This window comes from Cottoperca gobio, chromosome 16, assembly GCF_900634415.1.
Source record: "Cottoperca gobio chromosome 16, fCotGob3.1, whole genome shotgun sequence".
NCBI classification, from domain to species: Eukaryota; Metazoa; Chordata; class Actinopteri; order Perciformes; family Bovichtidae; genus Cottoperca; species Cottoperca gobio.
This window is the reverse complement of record NC_041370.1, coordinates 9418697-9440977: the sequence shown is the minus strand read 5'-3', so window position 1 is coordinate 9440977 and position 22281 is coordinate 9418697. Positions and strand designations below refer to the sequence as shown.

Here is a 22281-nt window from a genome sequence, read left to right as displayed (position 1 = left end):
CACACACACACACACACACACACACACACACACACACACACACATACACACACACACACACACTGAACCTTTATTAAATCAATGTTGGCATGTGAAATAAGCGATTAAGTTAGTGACATGCTAAACTATGTGGCTTAATGGTCACTCTCCTTTAACGACTGAGTTAAAGATGCTGCACAGCCAGGAAATGGGGACCAGTTTGAAAGACACTCACACACACTCACACATGCACGTGCACACATTGTCAAACAAATGAGGCGGTTGCATTAGTGTCTGTCTAGTGAATGGAGAGCGTGTATTGATCTGGAGGGAGAAGATCGTACATCAGTGTGGTTTGGCAAAATGCCATTAAGGTGGAGGAGAAATTATGTAGAGACATCTTTTTATTTTTACCAGAATACACTGGCACAACTTCCTGCTTGTCAAAAACGGTCTTGCTATTTACATTTTATTCTTTATAGCTTATATTTCTTTCTTTCTTTCATTGATCTCCTATTTCCATTGCTTCATTACTTTCCCCCCTTTGTCTCTCCACCGTATCCCTGTCTTGTGTACCCATAAGTGTTCAGCTCAAGGTTTCACATGAAAGTGACTGTACAGTCGAGTACAGTGCCGGTGGTGCAGCCGGCTGGTTGCGGCCCGTCTTTTTTACCGTTGCTATTTGTGGGGTCTGACAGGCGAACTTTGAATACCAGGATGATTCAGCGGTAAAGGGTCAGGATCTATGATAATGTACCATGGGGAACATTTCCATATAATGAACACAGTACATCTTCTTTAGAGGCCCTCTTGAGGAACGACGATGAGGACACACAGATAAAGAGTAACGAGAGAAAGGGAGATCAAGGGAGATTTCAAGAATGAGAGAGGGAGAATAAAGGAGGAAGACAGAGAGAAACGAGAATAGTGGAGACGGCAATAATGAGAGAGAAAATGTAATGGAAGAGACAAAGAAGGGAAAGAGAAAGAGGTAATGTTAATGCAGTGCAGCCGGCAGTTTGTGCTCCCTCTGCAGCACTTGTGAACACTCCTGGCTGTGTTGAGCACTTGCTCTCTCATATCAGCCTCCTGCTGCTACTGTAGAAAAGACACATTGAGAAAGAGTTTTGCATGCATCTATTTCTGTGTTTGTGTTTGTATGTGAATGCACTTCTGCAAGCCCTTTGTCAGGAAGCTAATAACAAATTGTCTTGCTGGCTCTTGATTTGTATGGATAAAAGAAGCCATAATGAGCCCCATAATGCGAGCTATTTAGTGCACCAATTACAGCAAGCTGCAATGTGTGTCAGTCACACGGACTTCCAAGTCTCTCCGTGACAAGCCTGGGCTTTTGTCATGAAGTCTTGAACAATAAAGTGATACAGCGATGACAGACATGCAAACACGCCCAACTCACAACCCCACATCTGTTAAACATTCATTATTCTCCTCTCCATTGTATTGCAGAGAAAGAACTGCCACGAGCTACAGAGCCAAACCAGGCTGGACCAAGGGGCTGTCTCTTTTCATGTACACTGCTGCTGGAGCCGGTTCCACATGGCACACAAGTGTGAAATTGGTGAGTAGATTACATGTGAGTGCTATGATGTGAGAGCAGCTGGTCCATCTTTACAGGTCAATACTGATCAAACATGGCTGATAATGTGTGCACTGGAGTCAATTTTTTCACTAAAGCGAGGCAGATATCAGGACGAGAGTGAATTCTCTCTTTGGAAATTGTATTTATTGATAAATAAATTCATGAAAAAAGACTATACAGTGTAATTTAAACATACATCTTCGACTTGATTCATGTTTATACTTCAAACTAAATATTTTTTTTTTTTTTTTTTTTACAAATAAAGACAGCAAACTGTTATTTCATTGTGGCTCCCTGATGGTGAAAACCCATTCTCTTCTAAATGTACATCAAAGAAATTAAATTAATAGTCTTATAAATGGGGATATGATTGACTCATAGTTGAAGTTGAGCCCTCGCTTGACCCATTTGAAGCGCTCAGCTAAGGGATCAAGGAACCAATACAACGCCTCACTGCCCTGTCAATACACGGGTCTGACCTATTGGCTGAGGTGGAGAGGGGAGCAGATCTATAGCATTGACAGCCTCCCCCGTTCTCCTCTTCTCTCATTAGATCCACTCTATTAAACTCCTTATGCATCTGTCTGTAGGCTGCTGGGCGAGGGCTGGGAAACAATTGGAAAGCCCCACTGGAGGTCTCTGAGCTCCACCATGGTTAAGGTACTGACCCAAAGCTCTGAAATATACAGGTTGTAGAAGACACTGGACGGATTTTTTTGTCGAAACAGTAGAAATTGTCGCGAGGCACAGAATCTTTTGCGTGTTCTTGAGCGGCACTTATGTGGTTATAACATGCAGTGAGGAGAGCAACTACATGTGCATAGGAACAGATAAATATTTCTTAAAGGACATTTTGGGAAATAGTTGTTTGTAATATATGTGTACAGTAAATATGAAGCCGGCAGCCAGTTAGCTTAGCACAAAAAATCGAAACAGGGGAAAGCAGCTCGTCTGACTCCAAAACCTGCCTACCAGCACATCTAAAGATACATTATTAATATGTTATATCTCACTTGTTTAATCTGCACATAAATCGGAAGTGTAGACTAACCCCTGTAAAATTGTGAATAGTATTTTCCATACTTCATTTCATACATACATCTTTTTTGTACGGATTAAACATGTTAATAAATTATCTTTAGAATTGCTGGCAAGCGGATTTTGTTACTTTTGCACAGCCTAGCAGTTTCCCGCTGTTCCTACTCTTTATGCTAAACCAACCAGATATCATCTGTAGCCTTATATTTGAAAGACAGATACGAAAATGAAACTGATCTTCTCATCTAACACTCCCACAGAGCAAATAAGTTTAGGCTTGTTAAAGTCACTGTGCGTGTGGGTGTGGGTGTGTTAGTGTAACATAGTAACATAACATGACTGGTGAATGTAGACAGTGGTTTCTGTGTGTATGCGGTGTACAGTACATGTGTGCGTGTGAGGCATCATTCAGGGGTGGAGTGGAGGCGAATAGGACTGTGTGGCACAGAGGAGGCAGAGGGGTCAGACATGGCCGCAGTCGTCACTCCCATCTTCTTCAGGGAACACTCGTCTGTCACTGAGATGGAGCGAGAGAACACAGGACGGGAGGCAGCCGGTGGGCCTGAGACAGAAGGAGTGAGTGAGAGAGAGAGATAAAGAGAGATGGAGGGACATCTTTTTAATTGTTCCTTTTTTCTTTATCCACATTTTTTCTTTTGTAGTTGCTCTGACAACACAAATGCTTTTCATGTTAAGCCAATAAAGCAAATTGAAGTTGACAGACTGAGAGAGAGAGTGACATACACACAACATGAAAGAAACAACAGTACAAAGATAAAAGAGGAAGAAAAGCAAAAGAGGCACTGAGCATAGGGGAAACAGAGGAACAACTGTGTTTGGGTTTTCAATTAATTTAAGTATACTTAAGATCTGTGTCGTACACTTAGATTCCCATTAGTTAAATCCCTTATTGGTATTCAACCCACACACCCTACTTTCCATTAGACTCTCTTGAGTAAATGACATCCATTTACTTTTATTACGGCAGATGAATGAAATGAAAACTATCATTTGGCCTGTGCAGAGATGAACGCAGTGGCAGCGTTTGGCCTGTAGGGGGTCATGGCGATGCAGCGAGCTGCAGCAGGTTGAGCAATGACTGCAGATTTGTTGCAGCTTGATGTTTCTCATCAACCCACACCTAGAGATAGAGAGAGAGAGGAGAGAGGATGAGAGGAGGAGGAGAGAGGAGAGAGGAGAGGGGAGAGAGAGAGAGCGAGAGGACAGAGAAGAGAGAGACCGAGAGAAGAGAGAGAGAGAGAGAGGAGACAGAGGGAGAGATGAGAGGAGGAGAGAGATGAGATGAGAGGAGGAGAGATGAAGAGAGGAGAGAGAGGACAGAGAGGAAGAGAGAGAGGACAGAGAGAGAGACAGAGAGAGAGACAGAGAGATAGAGAGAGAGGGAGAGAGAGAGAAGAGGAGAGACAGAGAGAGAGAGAGACAGAGACCAGAGAGGATGAGCACAGGCAGCAAGAAGCTACAGGCCTGCACTGGAATTCTACCTTTTGATAGCTCTCGCATCCAGCTGAGGTTCACCAGACTAACCAGCAGGGGGCAGGGTGACCACACACACACACACACACACATGCACACAACACACACTACCACACTACATGTGTGCCCAGACACAGACCCCCACCACAGCTGACATTTGCTGCTAAGTGCGGCAGTAGCTGGTTATTTATGTTGAGAGGGCTGGTGATGGGGAGAGTTCAGCAGGTGGCTGCATTACACTGTTTATCAGACCGACGCAGTGGCATTATCACTTCATGAGCCAGCCTACTCTCTTCTTCCCCCCTTACATCTGTCTTTCTGACGTCCTTTTCTGGGCATACACCCTCTGTCTCTCCCTCCTCGCTGCTCCTTGTGTAGTGAAATGCCTCCTGACTGCTCTCCCCTCTCCCTTTTTTCTCCCACAGATGTGCATCAGCCATCTGGATACTTGTAGGGCACAGCTAAGGCACTAGTGGCACAACCAGCCACTGTTCAATCTGTTCAAGCCTGTTAGCATTACCCAGTTATTCATTCATACTATTTTGTTGTCTGTTGACCGCCATGGATAACATAATGGGCTGAATAAATTCAAAATACCTGTACATTCCTAATGGTCTTAAAATATGTTTTTCTTCTACCTCTCTGTACTTGCTGTACATCTCCTGCTGTATGCTCCTCTGCTTATTAGGCTGCAATTTAATAATGCAAGAATAATTAAAATATGCATTTCAAACTTACTACTCTTTTCATCTAATTCTCACATTTCTCTCTCTCTCTCTCTCTCTCTCTCTCTCTCTCTCTCTCTCTCTCTCTCTCTCTCTCTCTCTCTCTCTCTCTCTCTGGTCTCATATCCAGCTGCATTCTCCCTCCCCTCCCTCACTCCCCCCCATGTCTCCCCTCCCTTCCTCTGTGGTATTTCAGTACAGTACAAGTCAGGAGCTGCAATCTCACCTGCGTTGTTCTGGCTGGATTTGACTTTGCTGTTGGTCTTCTCTTGCATCGTCTGCTCGTACTCTCTCACCTCCTCCAAACTCAGCCCTGTGGGAAAAGCAAAGTACACACACACACACACACACACACACACACACACACACACACACACACACACACACACACACACACACACACACACACACACACACACACATGAAACATCTATTACATTTAACATGCTCTATATTAAAAAAAAGTGTTCTGTTGTGTTCTATCTTGTATCCGTAATATGCTAAATTTAGCATTGTGACCCACCGTGCCATTCATCTATCCACGTCACTGCTTGCCTGTGGCCAACCAGAAGAATGTCCTGGATGGTCTAAAATAATACCAAAAAACAAAAAGATGGCAGAAACAGATTGCTACACATTTAGCATTATGTTACCGTACGTCTTTGTCTAAATAATAGGAATGCTATTGTGTAATTCATTTCTAAGTGAGGTCATGGTTGAGATAAGGGGGGGACTTATCTTAGATAAGAAGGAAACTTATCTCAGGAGTATTGTTTGCGCTCGCCTTTGTCAAAACTAAAACCACCATTCCTGTAAACGCTCTTTCATTGCAGTGACAATGTGAGGAAAAGGGCGTTGTTGGTTTTGTTATTAATACTTTTGGTTTCTTTCATGATTAATTGCATTAATTCATTGTGGAGGACAAATATGTTTAAAGTGATTATTCTTATATCAGCACTTTAACTTGTTCCACCAACATCCACTGTGAGAAACTCTGGAAACCTTTTGCTTTGTTTGCACCAGAAGAACAGACACCCTCTTTTTGTAGTATATAAAACATTACAGTGTTTTTACCAATAAATCTGACCTAATGTTGGATTACTGATTGGTGCAGATGTTCCTTTTAAGGCTAAGAGCATTCTTGGCAATGGTCCTGGGAATTATACTAATGTCTATAAATTAATGTCGATATGATTTATTTGTGTCAAAATGCAACACATTGCAAGTTCAAATAACAAATAACTAATCAGGATTGTTCTGGATCATCATTTTACTGTAAAGACTCCAACACGCAGAAATCAACGCTTGAATGAAGCAAAGCACTTTTTATTAAATCCAATTGGCTATAAATTCAAATTTTCCCACCTCGTATTACACCTATATGGGCTCGTAACATTAATTGCAGATCGTATCTTAATCTAACCCTCTTTTTACGTCTATGATGGTGCGAAAAAAAAGAGCTCTGTCTCACTTTGTGTATGAACTCCTCAGTCCTGGTCTGGAAGCCGTACACCTCGAAGCTGCACTGCACCCTCTTATAGGAGCACATAATGGGCTTGTGGTCTTCTCTCCAGCCTTCCTCCAGAGGCCCTCGGCCTGTTTTAGTTGACAGCCAGCGACTCGGATCCTGCGAGGTGTAAACAGCGGGTCTATACGTTACTTGCTGAGTCTGCAAAAACTGTGACCCTGTGAAGCGTCTTCGGGGGGGGGGATTGATCCGTATGTGTGCACTGCAAGTGTAGGTGTCTGTGTGATGTTATATGTGTGGAGGTGCAAGCAGTTTGTTGCTCAACACAGCCCATGGGAGGAAAGTGTGATAACACATGTTATGAAAGTGTCATTTTATGTTTTCGGTTTTTTTTGCATGCATGAGTGCTTGTGCATGTATGTGCATCTGTTGGTGTGTGTTTGTCTGCATGCTTTTGTGCACCCAGGCCTGTGGGAAGGCCAAGACTCGAGTAAGGAAGCGTAAAACCTTGGTGGGGAGAGAACATTTGAAAGAGGCGTGTGGGTGTATTACTTATTTATGCTCTTTCAGAAGCAAAACCACAAGCAAGTAAAGCAAAGTCATTAAAAGGGGAAACATTATGCTATATCAGGTTTCTACGAGTACAGGTTTTGCATACTTTAATGTTCAAGAAACATTGTGTAGTTATGAAATCACAACAATACGGAGTCCTGACGGCTCGCTCAAAGGCACCGTTTTTAAATACGACCTGTGTGCAATTCTCTGTGGATTAAGCGGTTTGATACGTTCACAGTATTTATATAGCACGTAGAGCCGCTTTTAAAACACATTAAAAAAAGACATGTAATCAAACGTTTTACATTAAGAGACAAGTGCTTTGTGTTTTTTGCATTTGTATGTCTTTAATTTATGTGCTGGTGTCCACATTCATGCATTATGAACCATTACTTCTTAAGGGAAGTTTGACATTTTGAGAAGTTTGCTTTCTTGCCAAGAGTTAGATAAGAAAGAGTCATTCCACTGTCATATCTGTGCAGCACGTAGGGAGCAATGGCCAGAAGGTGATTAGATTGACTTGAAGCGGAGGGGGGTGGGGGGGGGGGAAATACATCTAGCTTAATTTATTAACATTTGTTTGATTCATCCGTTCAAAAATAGAAAAGGTAAATTATAGAAATAGTTAGAGCATGTTACTCCTGGTAAAAACCAGGTGTTGTTGTTTATGTGTGAATACAGCCAACAGGTACAACATGTTACCTTCAGAGCTGCTGGTGTATTTGTTTTACTTTTAAACAGAACTAGTTATTTGCCCCACCTCCAGTCTTTATGCTAAACTATGATATTTGCTAACAGGCTCTAACTCAATACAAACTAGAGGCTGAGCAACATAACAACAATAGGTCCGTTTTTATATAGAAATATGCAGTTCTAATATAAATAAACCTGGAAACGGGAGTCATTCTTCCAGGATTGGGACTGGACGGGGATTTTTTTTCTACTCTGTCATGGGATTAGGATGGGATCAGAGTAAAAATCCACTTCTGTGTCACTCTCTAATACAAACACATGAAGGTGGTATCGATCTTCTCGCGTAACTCTTAAGCGTATTTCCCAAATAATCCCCAAAAAATCTCAATAGCTTCAATATAGTTTCATGTGGCTGCACATTCACGTGCGTTGTGTGCATGTATCAGAACAGTGCGTACCTCTGACTCTTTGTAGTGCCTTTCAGGGATCGGGTCACTCAGGATATCCAGGAAACTTACATTCCCTGCTGGTGTCGGCGTGTCCCCAAACACCTACATCCAAACAGATGGGGGAGGTCATACAGTATAATGAGAGCAGACACACACACACACACACACACACACACACACACACACACACACACACACGCACACACACACACATGCCTCTACTCTGACACGCATACAGTCACTCACTCAGTGGAGAGGGGGGGGGGGGGGGGGGGGGTGAGAGTAGATGAGTAACTGTGTAGGAAACTGAGGTCACACACCATAACACCCCTCACTTTATCCCACCCTGAGGCCCTTGGAGCAAATCACACTGGAGAGAACAGGCAGAGGAGGAGGAGGAGGAGGAGGAGATAGGGGGGGAAAGAAGAAAAAAAAAAAACAAGGACGTATGAGAGATATTAAAAGAGATGGGGAAAAGAGAAGAGTTATGAGAGCAGAATACATTTGTCCATGAGAGAGAATGGAGGGAATGGGGGAAAGAGAGAGGAGGGGACTGCACTTCTATCTGACCTTGTTTAAAATGTGTTCTAATGCCCCGCTGAAGTTGTTCATTTCACAGTTAAAAACTAACAAATAAAAGAAAACCTGCCGTTAGATAATAGCCCGCTACGCTCCCGTGGTGCTGTTGTCGGTCTGTGTCTATCCAAGGTCTTGCTCCCTCTTATGGAATGAGTTGCATTAGCTGGATCTATTGTTTTGCTTTTTACTATCTGCTCAGGGCCTGACGCCCTCTCTGTTTCCTCGTCATTGTCTCTTTGTCATCTGCGTGGTGCAGATATTCATACATAATGAAATATTATGCATTTTTGCAAGAAAAAGGATGTAGAAGATAATCAAAATGGAATAATTGTTTCAGCTCTAACTGTATAAACTGTTGGGTAACAAAGCACCATATTTTATAAGCTCTTCAATTGTTTTGTGTGTAATACGTAATTTGTAAAGTAACTATTAATAACGGCTTTCAAATACATACATATAGTGGAGTAAAAAGTGCAATATTTCTCTCTGAAATGTGTTGGAGTAGAGATATAAGTAGCGTGAAGAGAAAGTAAGTAGTAAGTAAGAAGTACTTCATATTTGTAGATAATGATCAACTCTGAATTTTAGTTTTGTTTGAACTTATGTAACCTGTATCAACGTGACATGAAACAAGATTTGCCACATTTTTCTCCACAAGCACAACTCGAGAGCTCCACATTTTGACATGTTTGTTCTTGTCACATTGTCTGTTTCCTTGAATACGGAGCGCAGACATAGGGGCCAGCCAGAGTTGATATTTTTACTGAATGTCTGTGTGTGTGTGTGTGTGTGTGTGTGTGTGTGTGTGTGTGTGTGTGTGTGTGTGTGTGTGTGTGTGTGTGTGTGTGTGTGTTTGTTTGTGCGTGTTTGCCTTGGATAAGAATGCTGCATGGAAGCCGTTCTCACCGCCACTGCATGTCTGGTTAATAGATCTTCCAATACTGCATTCTGTGCTTTGCTTGTTTTCCTTGTAATAGGCACATCAATGTGATGAAAATGTTCTTTGCGCTGCAGAGAAAATTGCAATTTCTCTCCTTCCGCCTTGTCTTTCTCCACCCCCTCTTCCCTAAATCACTCCATCTTTCCCACCCCTCGCTCCCTCTCATACTCACATTGTCGTTAGTGCCATTGTTGTTCTCGAATCTCGTCTCAATGCGTACGCTGAACTTGGGGAGGTATGATACCTACGGGGGTGACGAGAGGTCAAAATGAAGGGAGAAGAGGCGGAGATAGAGGGTGGATATATGCTTCAGATTAGATCCACAGATACTGGAAAGTGATGAGCTCTGTTGCATTCATGTACAGTAAATGATGTGTGAGAATACTTACTGAGTACTCTGCAGCACCAGGGACGTTCAATATGGAAAGGGAGAAACAGCATTAGTTACTCATACATGCATGAGCACGCAATTGGTCTCACACACACACACACACACCACGGGGGAATACATGCATACATAGTGATGCATATTTGATGGCACTTGGAAAAGCAGCTGTTAAAAGTAAATACATTTTGTATTATGCATTGAGGTGAAAGTAACCTGATGTTTAACACAAACAAAGGCACTAAAACACACACCTGTGATGGTGTACGGGTAGAAGTTCCAGGCCTTTTCTGTCACGTAGAAGAATCGTGGGACAAACGCTCTCGCCCAGGACGGCAGTTTACTGAACGCAAAACAGGAAGAGAGAAGAATCACTGTCAGAGAGTGGAAGAGGGCGATAGTAGGAGAGAGAGAGAGAGAGATTATGGAGGGAGACAGAGAGATCCTAAGTGTTTTTTTGTGCCATTTATAGCCAGATTACCTGTAGGCTACTCTCACCACAGTGTTCATTTTTATGACTCATTCCCAATTACACCTGTGGTGATGAATTGTTACTGTAGCTTCTAAGGCACATGTCAGAGAAATGATTGAGGTAAAATACATTTTGCACTCAGTGTACTGTGTGTGTGTGTGTGTGTGTGTGTGTGTGTGTGTGTGTGTGTGTGTGTGTGTGTGTGTGTGTGTGTGTGTGTGTGTGTGTGTGTGTGTGTGTGTGTTCCAGCATATCTTTACTAATGAGGACCAAATGTCCCACAAGCACAGAAAGATTAGGAAAATCCTCCACAGTGAGAACATTTCTTTACTTCTCTAAGAGTTTATTTTAGGATTAGGCCTTGGGTTTATAGTGGTGATTAGTATAAGAGTTGAGGTTACATTAGGGTAATGAGTGAGGTTAGCTTAGGGTTAGGGAATGAATTTAGAGTTAAAAGAGAATTCTGATTTTTGTATTTTAGACTGAGCTTTCACCATAATCACAATTCATTGAATAACGGACTGTCACCTTGAACATGAAGCAAATCAAATACGACGGACACTGCAGTCATGCATGGCTTTAAATTCCTGCAGGTGAACAATAAGTGCAACATTTCAGTCCTGACATTTCTCACTTCCTTGTTTACGTTCTGCAGCTTGAAGCAGATTCAAAAATCATTTGAATAACACTTTATTTTAATATCCCCCACCCCCCTATTTAGGGTTCACAAGCGTTGCTCTATTTCTTGCAGAGCTTCAGCTTTTATATACATCATCAATTAATACAATGATAATACACTCCTGGTTAATACATCATAAAAGAAGGCGTAGTTGTTCCCAAATACATTAAAGCAAAAGTTTGACATTTTGGGAAACACGCTTTCTGGCAGAGAGATAGATGAGAAGATCAATACCACTAACATGTCTGTATGGTAAATTAAACAGCCAGCCGGCTAGCTTAGCTTAGCATAAAGACTGGAAACAGTAGGAAACAGCTAGCCTCACTCTGTGTTCACCTCTAATGTTCACTGGTGAACTTGACTTAGTTGCACAAAACTGAATTGTAAAAATGACAATTTGCTGTTTTATGGTGGGCTATGTGCAGGACTTTATCTTGGGTTGAAGCAGGAATGTCTTGGGAGTGTCCAATGGTTGCCTGGCAACTGCTCCCAGCCAAAAAAAATACTCCAGCAAATAAACCTCCACAAAGTAGCAAATGGTAATTCCTTCAGTTTTTGTACGGATTAAACAGGCAATATATGTATATATATATATATATATATATATATATATATATATATATATATATATATATATATATATATATATATATGTAATGTGTTAATTAGTGAGCTTTAGATGTGCTGGGATATTTTGTTACCTTTCCGACAGAGCCAGGCTAGCTTCCATATTTAACGTACGGACGTCAGACGTGTATTGTGTCAATCTTCTCGTCGTACTCGCCGCCATGAAGCCAATAATCCCATTTCCTAAAATGTTGAACTGTTCCTTCAAACTGAAAATGTCCCCATATATTCTTACAAAATATTGATTCAAGTGTTTATACATGTTTTAGAAATGATTGTTAACTGCATGTTTAAGTGAAGTGACACCATCAGTGGAATATATAAACCTCTGCCAGGGAAATGTTGCTGTTTCGTGAGCACATATCATGTTACTGCATGATAAGTCTCTAAAGCCTCAAACTGCCAAGAGAGAGATGTTGTTCTCCGGATGACGTGCTTTTCTCAGCTGAGTCTGTACTTGCACAATCAAAACACTTGAAAGGTCTACTGTATGACGAGCTCATGGTATAATAACATGTCTACCCTAACCCCACAGAATAGGTCTCAACAGGTTTTAGTCAGCAGGTTCTTGAACTTTGGATGTGGGCCGGCTGCACTGCAGTAGGCCTATGTGTGTTGTTGTGCTGAAATGAAGTTTATTGCTGGTCAGTAGTGATAGCTGCAACACAACGTAAAGCTTTAAAGTGAAGTAAGAGATCAAAGATCGAATGCAATCCGTTATCATAATGACCCAGCTGACAAATCGAGGATAAGACTCAGGTTGCAAATCACTCGAATTATTAGTTTTTAGTGCATCATTAGTACAGCAATGCAATCGAGGTGCACGTTACCTGTTCAGGTAGATCCGCTTCTCTGTCATTTGTCCCACGCCGTGCTGAGGGTGAATATCTGACTCATTCCTCACCACCTCCACCCCTTCTCCCCCGCCACTCTGCTCACAGCTGTGCTTACTGATCATGTACAGCTGCCCAATCCTGTACTGGAGCCCGAGGAGAGGTTTAGGATGAGGTGTATGGAGGTGAGTATGGGGAGGGGGGGGGGGGGGGGGGGGGTAGAGAAAGAGAGAAAAAAATCAGGTTAGAAAATGTCAATCAAAATCATCAAAAGTCATCAGAGGTGACAAAATGTGAGTGCGGTGTTGGTTTAATTCACAAAGTATTTGTTGATTGTAGCATCCCTGATATCCTAAAATAAATAAGACTTTTGAAATAACTCACACTTTTAATAATAAAGCCATAAAAACCACCGTTGCTGGATTCAAGTCTCTCTCGGGTTGGTAAGACCATTAGCTTGTGGTGGCTAATGTTAGCAAACGTTCATTACAGTACGACTCTTCTCCACGTGTGCTACTGTTGCACTACATTTTAGAATCCAGTATTAACCCATAGGGTAATAGTTGTGGCCACATTAGTTATAACGTTTAGATTTCACTGTTTTGGAGCTTTTACACGATTCTTCTTTATTTTATTGTTATCTCCCTCTACGTCCAACATCTACCACATGTGTTTCCATCCTGGGAGAGGGATCCCTCCTCTGTTGCTCTCACCTTAAAAAGAGTCACATATGCTGTACTAATTTTAAAGCCCTTTTGAGGCAGATTTGTGATTATTAGGCTAATAAAATGTAAATAAAATGACTTGACTTCATATTTAAGAAGGGTGCACACAGAAAGATGTCTGACAAGATTTCTCACTCTGATGGCCACAAGGTAATTTTAGGACTTAATTAACTGGTCAATAATGCCACTACTACTAATCAACAAACTGCAAACTCCATTGAGGAAATTATAATAACCATCAGCCTCTAAGAGGAAGTAGTAGGAAGAGTGATGACAGCAAAATGTCTTGGCAACAGGTTCAGATATAGTTGCTGAGTGCGATTTTGTCTCGACAGGCACTTACTCAGTGCTGCTAAGGAGCATGCTTTTGTATTTTCTCTTCATTTTTTAAATAGTCACTTGCTGTGTATAAAGATATCCCTCAAGTGACCATATCTGACATCAAATTTTTATTTGGCCAGCGAGGGTGAAGGCATGAGTCTAAATTAAGGAGGGGATTGGGACTTTGTTCTCTGCTGCAGCCCCAGTTTGTGCTCCATGCTGATGAGGAAGGAGTTTTTTTTCTTTTTCTGTTAGCGAGTCTAAAGAGGACGAGGCCTTTGGGCATCTGGAGCATCCTCCTCAATGAGCTCTGACACATTCAGTGTTTCCTTTTGAACAATATACACAATAATACTTCACTTTCTGCACCGATGCTGCTATCTGTCTTTTCCTCCTTAACATTGTTTCTCTGTTCATCATTGTGCTCCGTTTTAATTGCAAACTTTGTTTTAAAGTTATTATGAAAAAGCTATAAAATTATACTGCAAACAACTAAACTGTTCTGCTGTGGCCACCATAATGTAATTCATTTTGTTGCCCTATATTGGTGTGCCACTAAAGCATTATTTTAATTAAAAGTAGAAATTGAGAAAGATTAGGAGGAAGAGAGAAAGAGGAGGGCAGATCTCAGTTTGCTATCCCTCAATGTGCTCTGTTGACATCAATGTGGCACTCCTCCTTCTTATTCCAATTACAGCGGAATGTCAACATTCAATATTTACTTATTGGTTATTCATGGGACTTAATTAATCTCAGCGATGAGTGCTTTTACACCGTCTTCACACTAACAGGCTACAGAACAGTGAGCTCCTCCCACACAGGTTGTGAATCTCTTTGACTTTCTAAAACACTAATCTTAGCAGAAAGTTAAAGAAATACTAATCTGTCCTTAAATCACTATTATTATGCAGTCTGCATGGCTGTGATGAATGATGTGTTGAGAGGCTAATTCATTGACAGCTTTTGGCATGTATTTTCCTTCAACTGTCTTTAAAAATAAATAAAAAAGGGCAAGGACAGGTTTACAAGCTGTAAATTTGTCATAAATTATTGAGTGTAAATATAGCTCATCATTGTGGGGTGGAGACTGTGCAGATAGTGTCGGTGTCAGACGACAACTGAAAAATGAAAGAGTTTATGATTAAAGTAAATCTCGTGGCAACTTTTATATCCAGTGATCAAATGCTGAGAGCAAAGAATTTGGATTTGTTATGTAATCCTGGATCCATCCACTGACAATGAGACTGCAAAATAAATACAAAAAACCTTTTGTAAATATTTTTTAATTGAACTCGACTCCAAAGCAAGAGTATGGCACAGCTGTAAGTTGTCTTTTTCTGTTCATCAGTGTCAAAGAAAAGGCCCAAGAAATACACTTTGATTTAATGATGCTTCAGTTCATTACACAGTTGCTTCTGTGCAAAGTGACAACCACGGAGAGGCTGAAGGACACGTTCAGCATGTGCACAGGGCGCTGGAGATCGAACCATAGTTAGACACAGGAAAATCCCTCTAAAAATAGGGCACCGCTCCTTTCCCATTTCTAGTAAACGATTAGGCTTTTCTGTTCAGGTATGTCACGCTCAACCTCACGAATGCGCGCTGGCACCTGAAGCAGGGTTAGCAAACAGAAAATGATACTGTGATTACGTCTTTTTGTTTTTTTTACATTTGTTACTTATTTTTGACAAGTTTTCTTTAGTTTCTATCGAGTTTTAATGAGTGTGCTCAATGAGGTGTTTTGTATTATAATAAAACCTGTTGATTTTTATTATTTATATATTCACTTCAACACTTCAGCGCCAGAAAAAAGGGGGAAAATCAGTGTGTCCACCCTGGTTTCATGTTTCCATCACTGCCAATCTGAGACTGGAGACGATAAATACCCGTGACTACTGCAGAGTAATTTGTCCCGCAATGAATGCTGATTGTAAACTTCACTACTGAAGACACATGCAAAATGTTTGTGGGTCTTTTTGTGCAGTAAAAAACCAGCATAACCCAATCTACCACCTGAAACTGCAGACATCCCCGGTCAGCTTTCCCACAGCAGAACACAATAGTGAGCATTCCTTAACACGCACGGAGCTGTATTGTGTTTCAGCATTACTGCTGGATATTTCACACCTGAAAATCAACACCATTCCCTTTTTAAAAATGAAGTAAGGCTATTGTAAATGGTATGGACTGAGGTAACTGTCACAATTGGATACTGCCTAAATTAAGCTGTACTTAAACTTACATTACATTGAGGTGAAAGAGGATTTGCTGCCAGCTCAAATTTCTGTGTGCCCTGAACTGATACTGTAAATCCTATTCTGGACTGCTATTTGTCACTGTCATTGTTGTGGTAACAGGTAGAAATGAAGAGGGGGGGGGGGGGGGGAGGGGGATGGTATAGGATGTGATGAGGACGTTCCTTTTGAAGGGCACTTTGGTGCATCAGTCCCTCGTCTGCCCACCTTTTCGCTCTAGCGGGATCACCTTTGTTTACAAGCCTGCAGGCCTTTGTTTGCATTTAAGTCTTGTGAAGCCGTAACCAGTCCAACTAGTTTTTTTTTGCGTTGTTATGTGTGCTAGCGCATGCGAGGGGAGTAGAGAAGCAGACAGATGGGGAGATAATTTAGACACAGCAGCAGCGATATGATGCTGCCGGCCAGGTGTTGTGCTTTGGCTCCATCAGATTGGCCGAGACTGTCGATGCTGAACATACCTCGCTTACCCCAGTGTGCCAAAGCTCCCACAGAGCAGCCGCAGGAGGTCTGTGTGCTCTGTTGGCACTTTTCTTATCAGCACATTAACACTTCCAAGATAACAAGTTGAAACAACACTTTCACGTTAGAAATAAAAACCCTTCTCATAGCTTTCAATTTAAAGTTGTCAGAGTGTCGTCTGTGTGTGTGTGTGTGTGTGCGTGTGTGTGTGTGTGTGTGTGTGTGTGTCTGTGTGTGTGTGTGTGTCTGTGTGTGTGTCTGTGTGTGTGGTGTGTGAGAGCGAGCGAGCGTGGGAAAGACAAACACACTTACCTCATCCACAGTCAGGGGCATGCATATGCGGTACTCTTTCATCAACATGGTGCCGTTACAGAGAGGACTGTCTGTGTGAACTGTGTCTGCGCTTGAGTCTGACTCTCAGCTGTGTTGCATAGTAGACAGTCTCAGGCAAGCTACACTGCTGCTCGACCACAGTGACCTCTGTGCTGGTGCTCTTCTTCCTTTTGTTTTGCTGATGTCAGTAATCCATTGAGTTAAGTCCAGTTCTCTCTGTCAATGAGTATCTGCTGTTTTCTTACTTTATTCCCTCCCTCGCTCACTCCTTACAGCCTCGTCTCTCCCGCTTTGTTTCTCTTCCTCAATTAAACTTGTGGACCCAACTTTTCTAGCTGCCGTCTGTCCCTGCTTTTCTTGTTACTTCTGCTTTCACTTCTCCTGCCTTCAGCTGCCCTTTTCTGTTTGCTGTTGTTTGCTTTCTTTCACTACTGTGAGAAAGTGGTAATTAACTGAGAGCTAAGATTGAAAGCCAACCAACTCCACCTGTTCTTTTGCTTCTCTGCCTCTCTGCGCTTTGTTTAAATCCTCCTCAGACTTTTCATGCGTAACCTTGGTGTCTGCTCGTCGCTTCTCCCTTTCCCTTCAAGTGCACTCCGCTGCTCTCAGTTCCTCACAAATTCCTTCGGCAGTTCCCTCTTTATGTCTTTTTTTTCTCTCCCTCCAATAGTATCCACTCCCCGCCCACTGTACTTTACAACCTCCTCACCTATGTCACCTCCTCCCTTCTCCCTCCCTCCCTCCCTCTGATCTTTATCTGTTCTTTCCTCTCTGTCATCAACACTGTTTTCAATAATAACACTTAATCATCTTTCTGTATCTGGACAGCGTTAAGTAACACTGTTTGTTGACATCAGTCTTTGAATTTGAAGCACATTCCTCAGACGGGACCTCAAGCACTCAGGTTATGACATATGAATGGCTGACACGCGTTGGTAGTCAGGGTGGGCCGTTGAATTTAATATTACCAGAGCCATGAGAACTTCCATTAAGCACAGCGCCAGGCTCCCTTACATTGTATTACCTCACGACCTTCAGCCGGATTTAATTGAATCCGTGTTTAGTCAATGAGTAGAGGAATCGAAGCAGTCATAATTTCTCGCCCGTGTCCGTCCTTGAGTCACGGCACCGCTCTCCTTTTATGTGAGCGAGAGCTGATGGTGGCTGCCAAGCACATATTGTTGCCTCCTCATCAAATAAGAGAAGCAGATGTTTGGCTTCTCCGGGGTCAGTCTGACGGGGGCCAAAACTAATAACCAGCCCTGGAGTCTGACTCTCCGGTGGAATTCGCTGGCTTTACTTAGTGCAGCCGCAAGACGGGAGCCAAAGTGGCTCTCCTCTCCATGTGTGCACGCTATCATCCGCTCGGCGGTGAAAACACATTCCTGGTGGGGTTTACTCCCATCTTATCAGATCAGTGTTTAGAGGAGGGAAGCCACTTCAGAGAGCTGAGGTGTGCTTTGCTTGTCTCTGCCATTTTCCCAGGGCTCGACACACAGAGCTCTGTCAGCGCAGCCGTTTAAAAGGATGATTGGTGAGAATTTAGATGTGTGTTCAGCTGTTGATCGAGTCATCGGTTGCTTTGATTGATTATTTAATTTTGCTTTGAGGGTTGGATAATGGCAGTGCTCTCAGATCACTGATCATGCAAATTATGGAGCTGATCAAAAGATTGCTTTCTTGATTGATCAAAGGATGGAATAGATGTTTACTGTGGATTTATCCTGTGATTTGTTTTAAAAGATGGTGGGGCTAGTTATAGTTACCAGAGCATTCAGTAACTATTTTGAAATGTCTTTTTCATTTATTTATAAAGTATTTTCCAGGGTATATTTATATATTCTAGGTATTTATAGGGGAATCTTCTTTGTTATATTTGTTTTTAATTCTCTTTACATCTCGATGGCAATTAATAAATTGAATGTTTTGACAAAACAAATGGAAAGAAATCCGGTATCAGTGCTCGCTGCAGGCCTTTGTTCACCCCGAATGCACTCACTGGGCATCACCGTAGTCTTTCACAAGATGAGAGCTTGACAGCTGTAAGTACAAGCAATAGCCATATTTCCTGTTTATGTTCATTATGATCATTTTTATGATTTAGCAACTTTTGGAGCTAGTGCTGCTAGCTGCTTTCATTGGAAGAGGATTGGCAACAAAGGGCTGGGTTTTTTTGGTTTGGATCATTTCAAAAACTGCCGTACTCTTGCTAGCTTCTCAAGATTACGACACTAGCTTTAATTAGAGAGATGACAGGAAACGAGGGGAGAGAGATGAGGAAAAAGATGCAACAAAGGCCTCATTTACACCTGGTATCAACATGTGATCTGTATCTGGATACATTATCTGGATAATCACATCTGATCATTGGGACCTGGTAATAATAAGTGTTCTTATCTTGATTCTGCCAGCACTGTGATTGGATCTCAAAATCCTAATTAGTTAGGCTGACGAACTTGCTCGAAACTGCTACTTGGAACTTTTATCAGGCAGCTTGAGCTAGCAAGTTAAAAGAGTACAGTGTTTCTGTTATAAGCTTTTGTTAAAGATCGGGTTAGTCTTTGACAGAATCGTTGCATTTTCAATAAACGTAAAGTTGACAATGTTCAGAAATTAAAAAGTTAGAAAACTGCGAGTGTTGTGATTGTGAAACTCTGATTAATCTTTCCTCACCTTCATCTTTTCAATGACAAAACTTCAGCTGAGGAGGCAGTGCATTTCTTCCACCTGAGTGAAACCTTTTGAAACTCAACTTCTGGTCAGAGCTGCCCGTACTTATTCCGTGTCCTGCAGGACGGAGGAGCAGGCGATGATGGAATTGGAGGGGACTTCATCACGGTGCTTACACCTATCACATCCCCTCACATCATCAAATGAAAAATGAATGGGTGCACTTAAAAAACTGGTGAGGCGTTCTTTGACCTCTATGTTTCCTGCTCTGATTGTGTTCATGCGTGTGCGTGTTTGATAGAAAGGACAATGTGTGTGTGCGCGTCCGTGTCGCTACGTGTCAGTGCTGCGATGGCGGTGAGCAGCACGTATCTGGGAAAAGGGAAGAAGCAGATCATTAACTGGTGGGCTGCCTGCCATTGCTGCATTACTGGCTCTCCAATCTCAAGGTGTGGTCACAAGCCAAGGTCAAAGGTTCTCTGGTGTCCCCTCCGAGCGTGTGAATGATGGACCCCTCCCACCCGGGCACAGGGCACAGAGTTGATACCCTGCAGCTTTTTCCTCTCACGGCAAGGTGAAAGGTAAGGCTTTGGGTAAGATTTAAGATGATGAATTCAGCAGTCTGTGCGGATAAGGTTTCACTGGTTTAAGAGCTCCGTGTTGTACAGTTATGAAGTGTGGTAAGTAGCAGCATCTCTCTGTGAGTGCGTCCGGATCCTCAGCCTCCCTCCCTTCCTACCACTATCACGACAAGCCCGCTGGACGCCTCTGATCTCTGTTTTGGTCCAATCATCAAAAACCTGAAGTATTTAGGTCAGACTTTAGCCTAGCAAAGGGAGAGACAAGAGGAGAGAAAAATAACAGTGAGAGAAGGAGAAAGTACACATTCCATTATTGTCCTCTGTTCATGGAGCGTCTCAAAGCACAAACGCCGCCAGATGCAACTGCACAGCAGACAAAGAGGAGGCTGGTTGTTGTGCTAACATCTCTGTGTTGTGATGTGTAATGTTTTGTAAGTGGAGGGTCTTTGTATGTATGTTTGTGTGGCTGTCTCCTTTGTGTTTAAATGTAAGCTTAGTCTTAATCTCCTTGTAGTGGAGTATCAGGCTTGTGCTAAGACATTGATTGAACCAGCTCCTTAATTGATACCACTGGAGGACCGCCCGCCAGGGGGATTGGGGTTTGTATGTGTGCATGTGTGTTTTTTGGTGTGTTAGAAGTTAGAACTGAATCCCCCGGTGACCTGGATGCAACAGAGCGCTCACTTATCCTTATCGAATCCCAATCTCATGTTATCAAGCTGTGTCCCGTTGGGAAACGCACGTGCACACCAGTGAAGAAGATGAGGTCTTATCCGACCTTGTTAGGGGCTCCAGAAAGCATTCCAGGCCACGCCAATCAGTGCAGCACCCCAACATGATATCTTGGCGCAGGAAAAAGTGCAAATGACTTCATTAATTCCTGCACACTAGATGACACCCACATGTGCACCACATATTAACACATGCCAATACACACACACACACACACACACACACACACACACACACACACACACACACACACACACTTCTTGCTCTGGTAATCAAGTCCTGAGACTCCAATTATAAAAAAGAATAATTCATTTGCAGCTTTTCTCCATATTAATGAGCTCTTCAGTATAGACTGAATTCCATACATTGTTGTACATATGTTCCCAGATAAATTATAGATGTTATTTGAAATTGTTCAGTGTTCTTAAATGTCATCATTAATCTGAACAAGGAACAACAGTGCCAGCTCACATCCAGAGAGAAGTGAAAATGTGTTTTTGTCTCCGCAGTTTGTGTGCGCAAAGGAAAAGATAAAGGGTCCAGATCTATTCTATAGCTTGCATTATTCCTTTGTGTATTTGTGATTCTGAAAGAGAGAGGGGGGGGTGAGGGAAGGAGAGAGTCCTTATGTGCATTGGAGGCAGCCAGAAGCCAGTGTGTATCTAAAGGCATTCAGAGCAGGGATGATCAGAGGGTGTGAGCCCAACACATTCATCAGGGATCTCCACAGGGACAGAAGTTGAGGCGCACCACAGAGACGAATAGAAATGCTGCGGACCGAAAAGAAATGAAATAATTTATTCCAGGAATGGAGTGTAAGGGATTTGGAGACAAGTATGTGTGGAAGGGGAAGGGCAGAGGATTGGATTTAGGCTGCGTTCAGTGTCTGCGTGAGATAGAGACTAGCACTGTGGCCCTGAACTTTTTCCTATTCCGCACACCGCCACTGAAAGGAAACTCAATTGCCACTTTCCCTCACTCTCTGCCCTGTGTGTGAGAGCGGGAGGAAAAGGGAGAAAGAGATAGACTCGGTGGCTGAATGCAAAGTAAATGCACACACATAGTGTAGTATGCCAGGTGGAGGAATTTAAAGAAAGTCTCTATTTAAAAAACAAAACAAAAAAACATGGCACTTCTCTTTGACCCCTTCACTTTTCTTAACTGAACCACCTCCCCACTTTCTGTCTCCATCTCATATAACAAGCTTCCCGACCTGTGCCGTCACAGGGGGTGGGGGCCCTGGTTGGGCATGTTCATACAAGAGTTGTTTTTACTTTCGAGTGAAAGGAAATGTGGGTTTTCTGGCTTGGTAAGACGGTTAATTGTTGCTGATGTGGTATTTTGGAAAGAATTTTTCCACAGGAATTTGGTTTTGTAGAGAAATCAAATGCCCTTCCCTAATTTCTACCTTGCACCTATTGGGAAGACTTGCTGGGCCTGAATGGACTCAGAACGTTTGTTTAAGCTTTATTCATCTATTGAAATATAACAAAAACAACCGCATCATTGTCCGAGATCCAGCGCTGTTTTTTGTTTGTGTAGGGGCCATGGGTGTGTGTAGGTGTGACGCTGTCCGTAGTACTGAAACGTAGCGGAGGAGATCAATAGACGGACAAATGAAAAGACCGATATGATATGATACCGGAAATCAGGAGGCATATTTTGCTTTCATAAATTGTAAAGTTACCA

The 22281-nt window shown here is 42.4% G+C and overlaps 1 protein-coding gene across 2 annotated transcripts; it reads right to left on the bottom strand.

The window, feature by feature from the left end:
- Positions 1-1685: 1685 nt before the first annotated feature.
- Positions 1686-19303, bottom strand: pitpnc1b (phosphatidylinositol transfer protein cytoplasmic 1b). Of its 2 annotated transcripts, none has more exons than XM_029452410.1 (10): positions 19283-19303; positions 12514-12662; positions 10160-10248; positions 9910-9917; positions 9693-9764; positions 8011-8103; positions 6308-6463; positions 5360-5423; positions 5063-5149; positions 1686-3179 (listed from the first exon to the last, which is right to left on the bottom strand). In XM_029452410.1, exons 1-10 carry the CDS (start codon positions 19286-19288, stop codon positions 3022-3024), a joined length of 882 nt encoding a protein of 293 aa, XP_029308270.1. In that variant the 5' UTR covers positions 19289-19303; the 3' UTR covers positions 1686-3021. The 2 variants fall into 2 exon arrangements, with proteins under 2 accessions (XP_029308270.1, XP_029308269.1); XM_029452409.1 differs by lacking the exon at positions 19283-19303 and adding an exon at positions 16589-17258.
- Between the last annotated feature and the right edge of the window lie 2978 nt (positions 19304-22281).

Excerpts from the sequence above, each read along its gene's own strand:
- pitpnc1b (XM_029452409.1), bottom strand. The coding sequence starts at position 16,636 with ATGTTGATGAAAGAGTACCGCATATGCATGCCCCTGACTGTGGATGAG. Across the intron at positions 8,104-9,692 it reads ACAATGGCACTAACGACAAT|GTGTTTGGGGACACGCCGAC; the intron begins GTGAGTATGAGA and ends GTTTGGATGTAG. Across the intron at positions 5,150-5,359 it reads GTGGATAGATGAATGGCACG|GGCTGAGTTTGGAGGAGGTG; the intron begins GTGGGTCACAAT and ends CTTTTCCCACAG.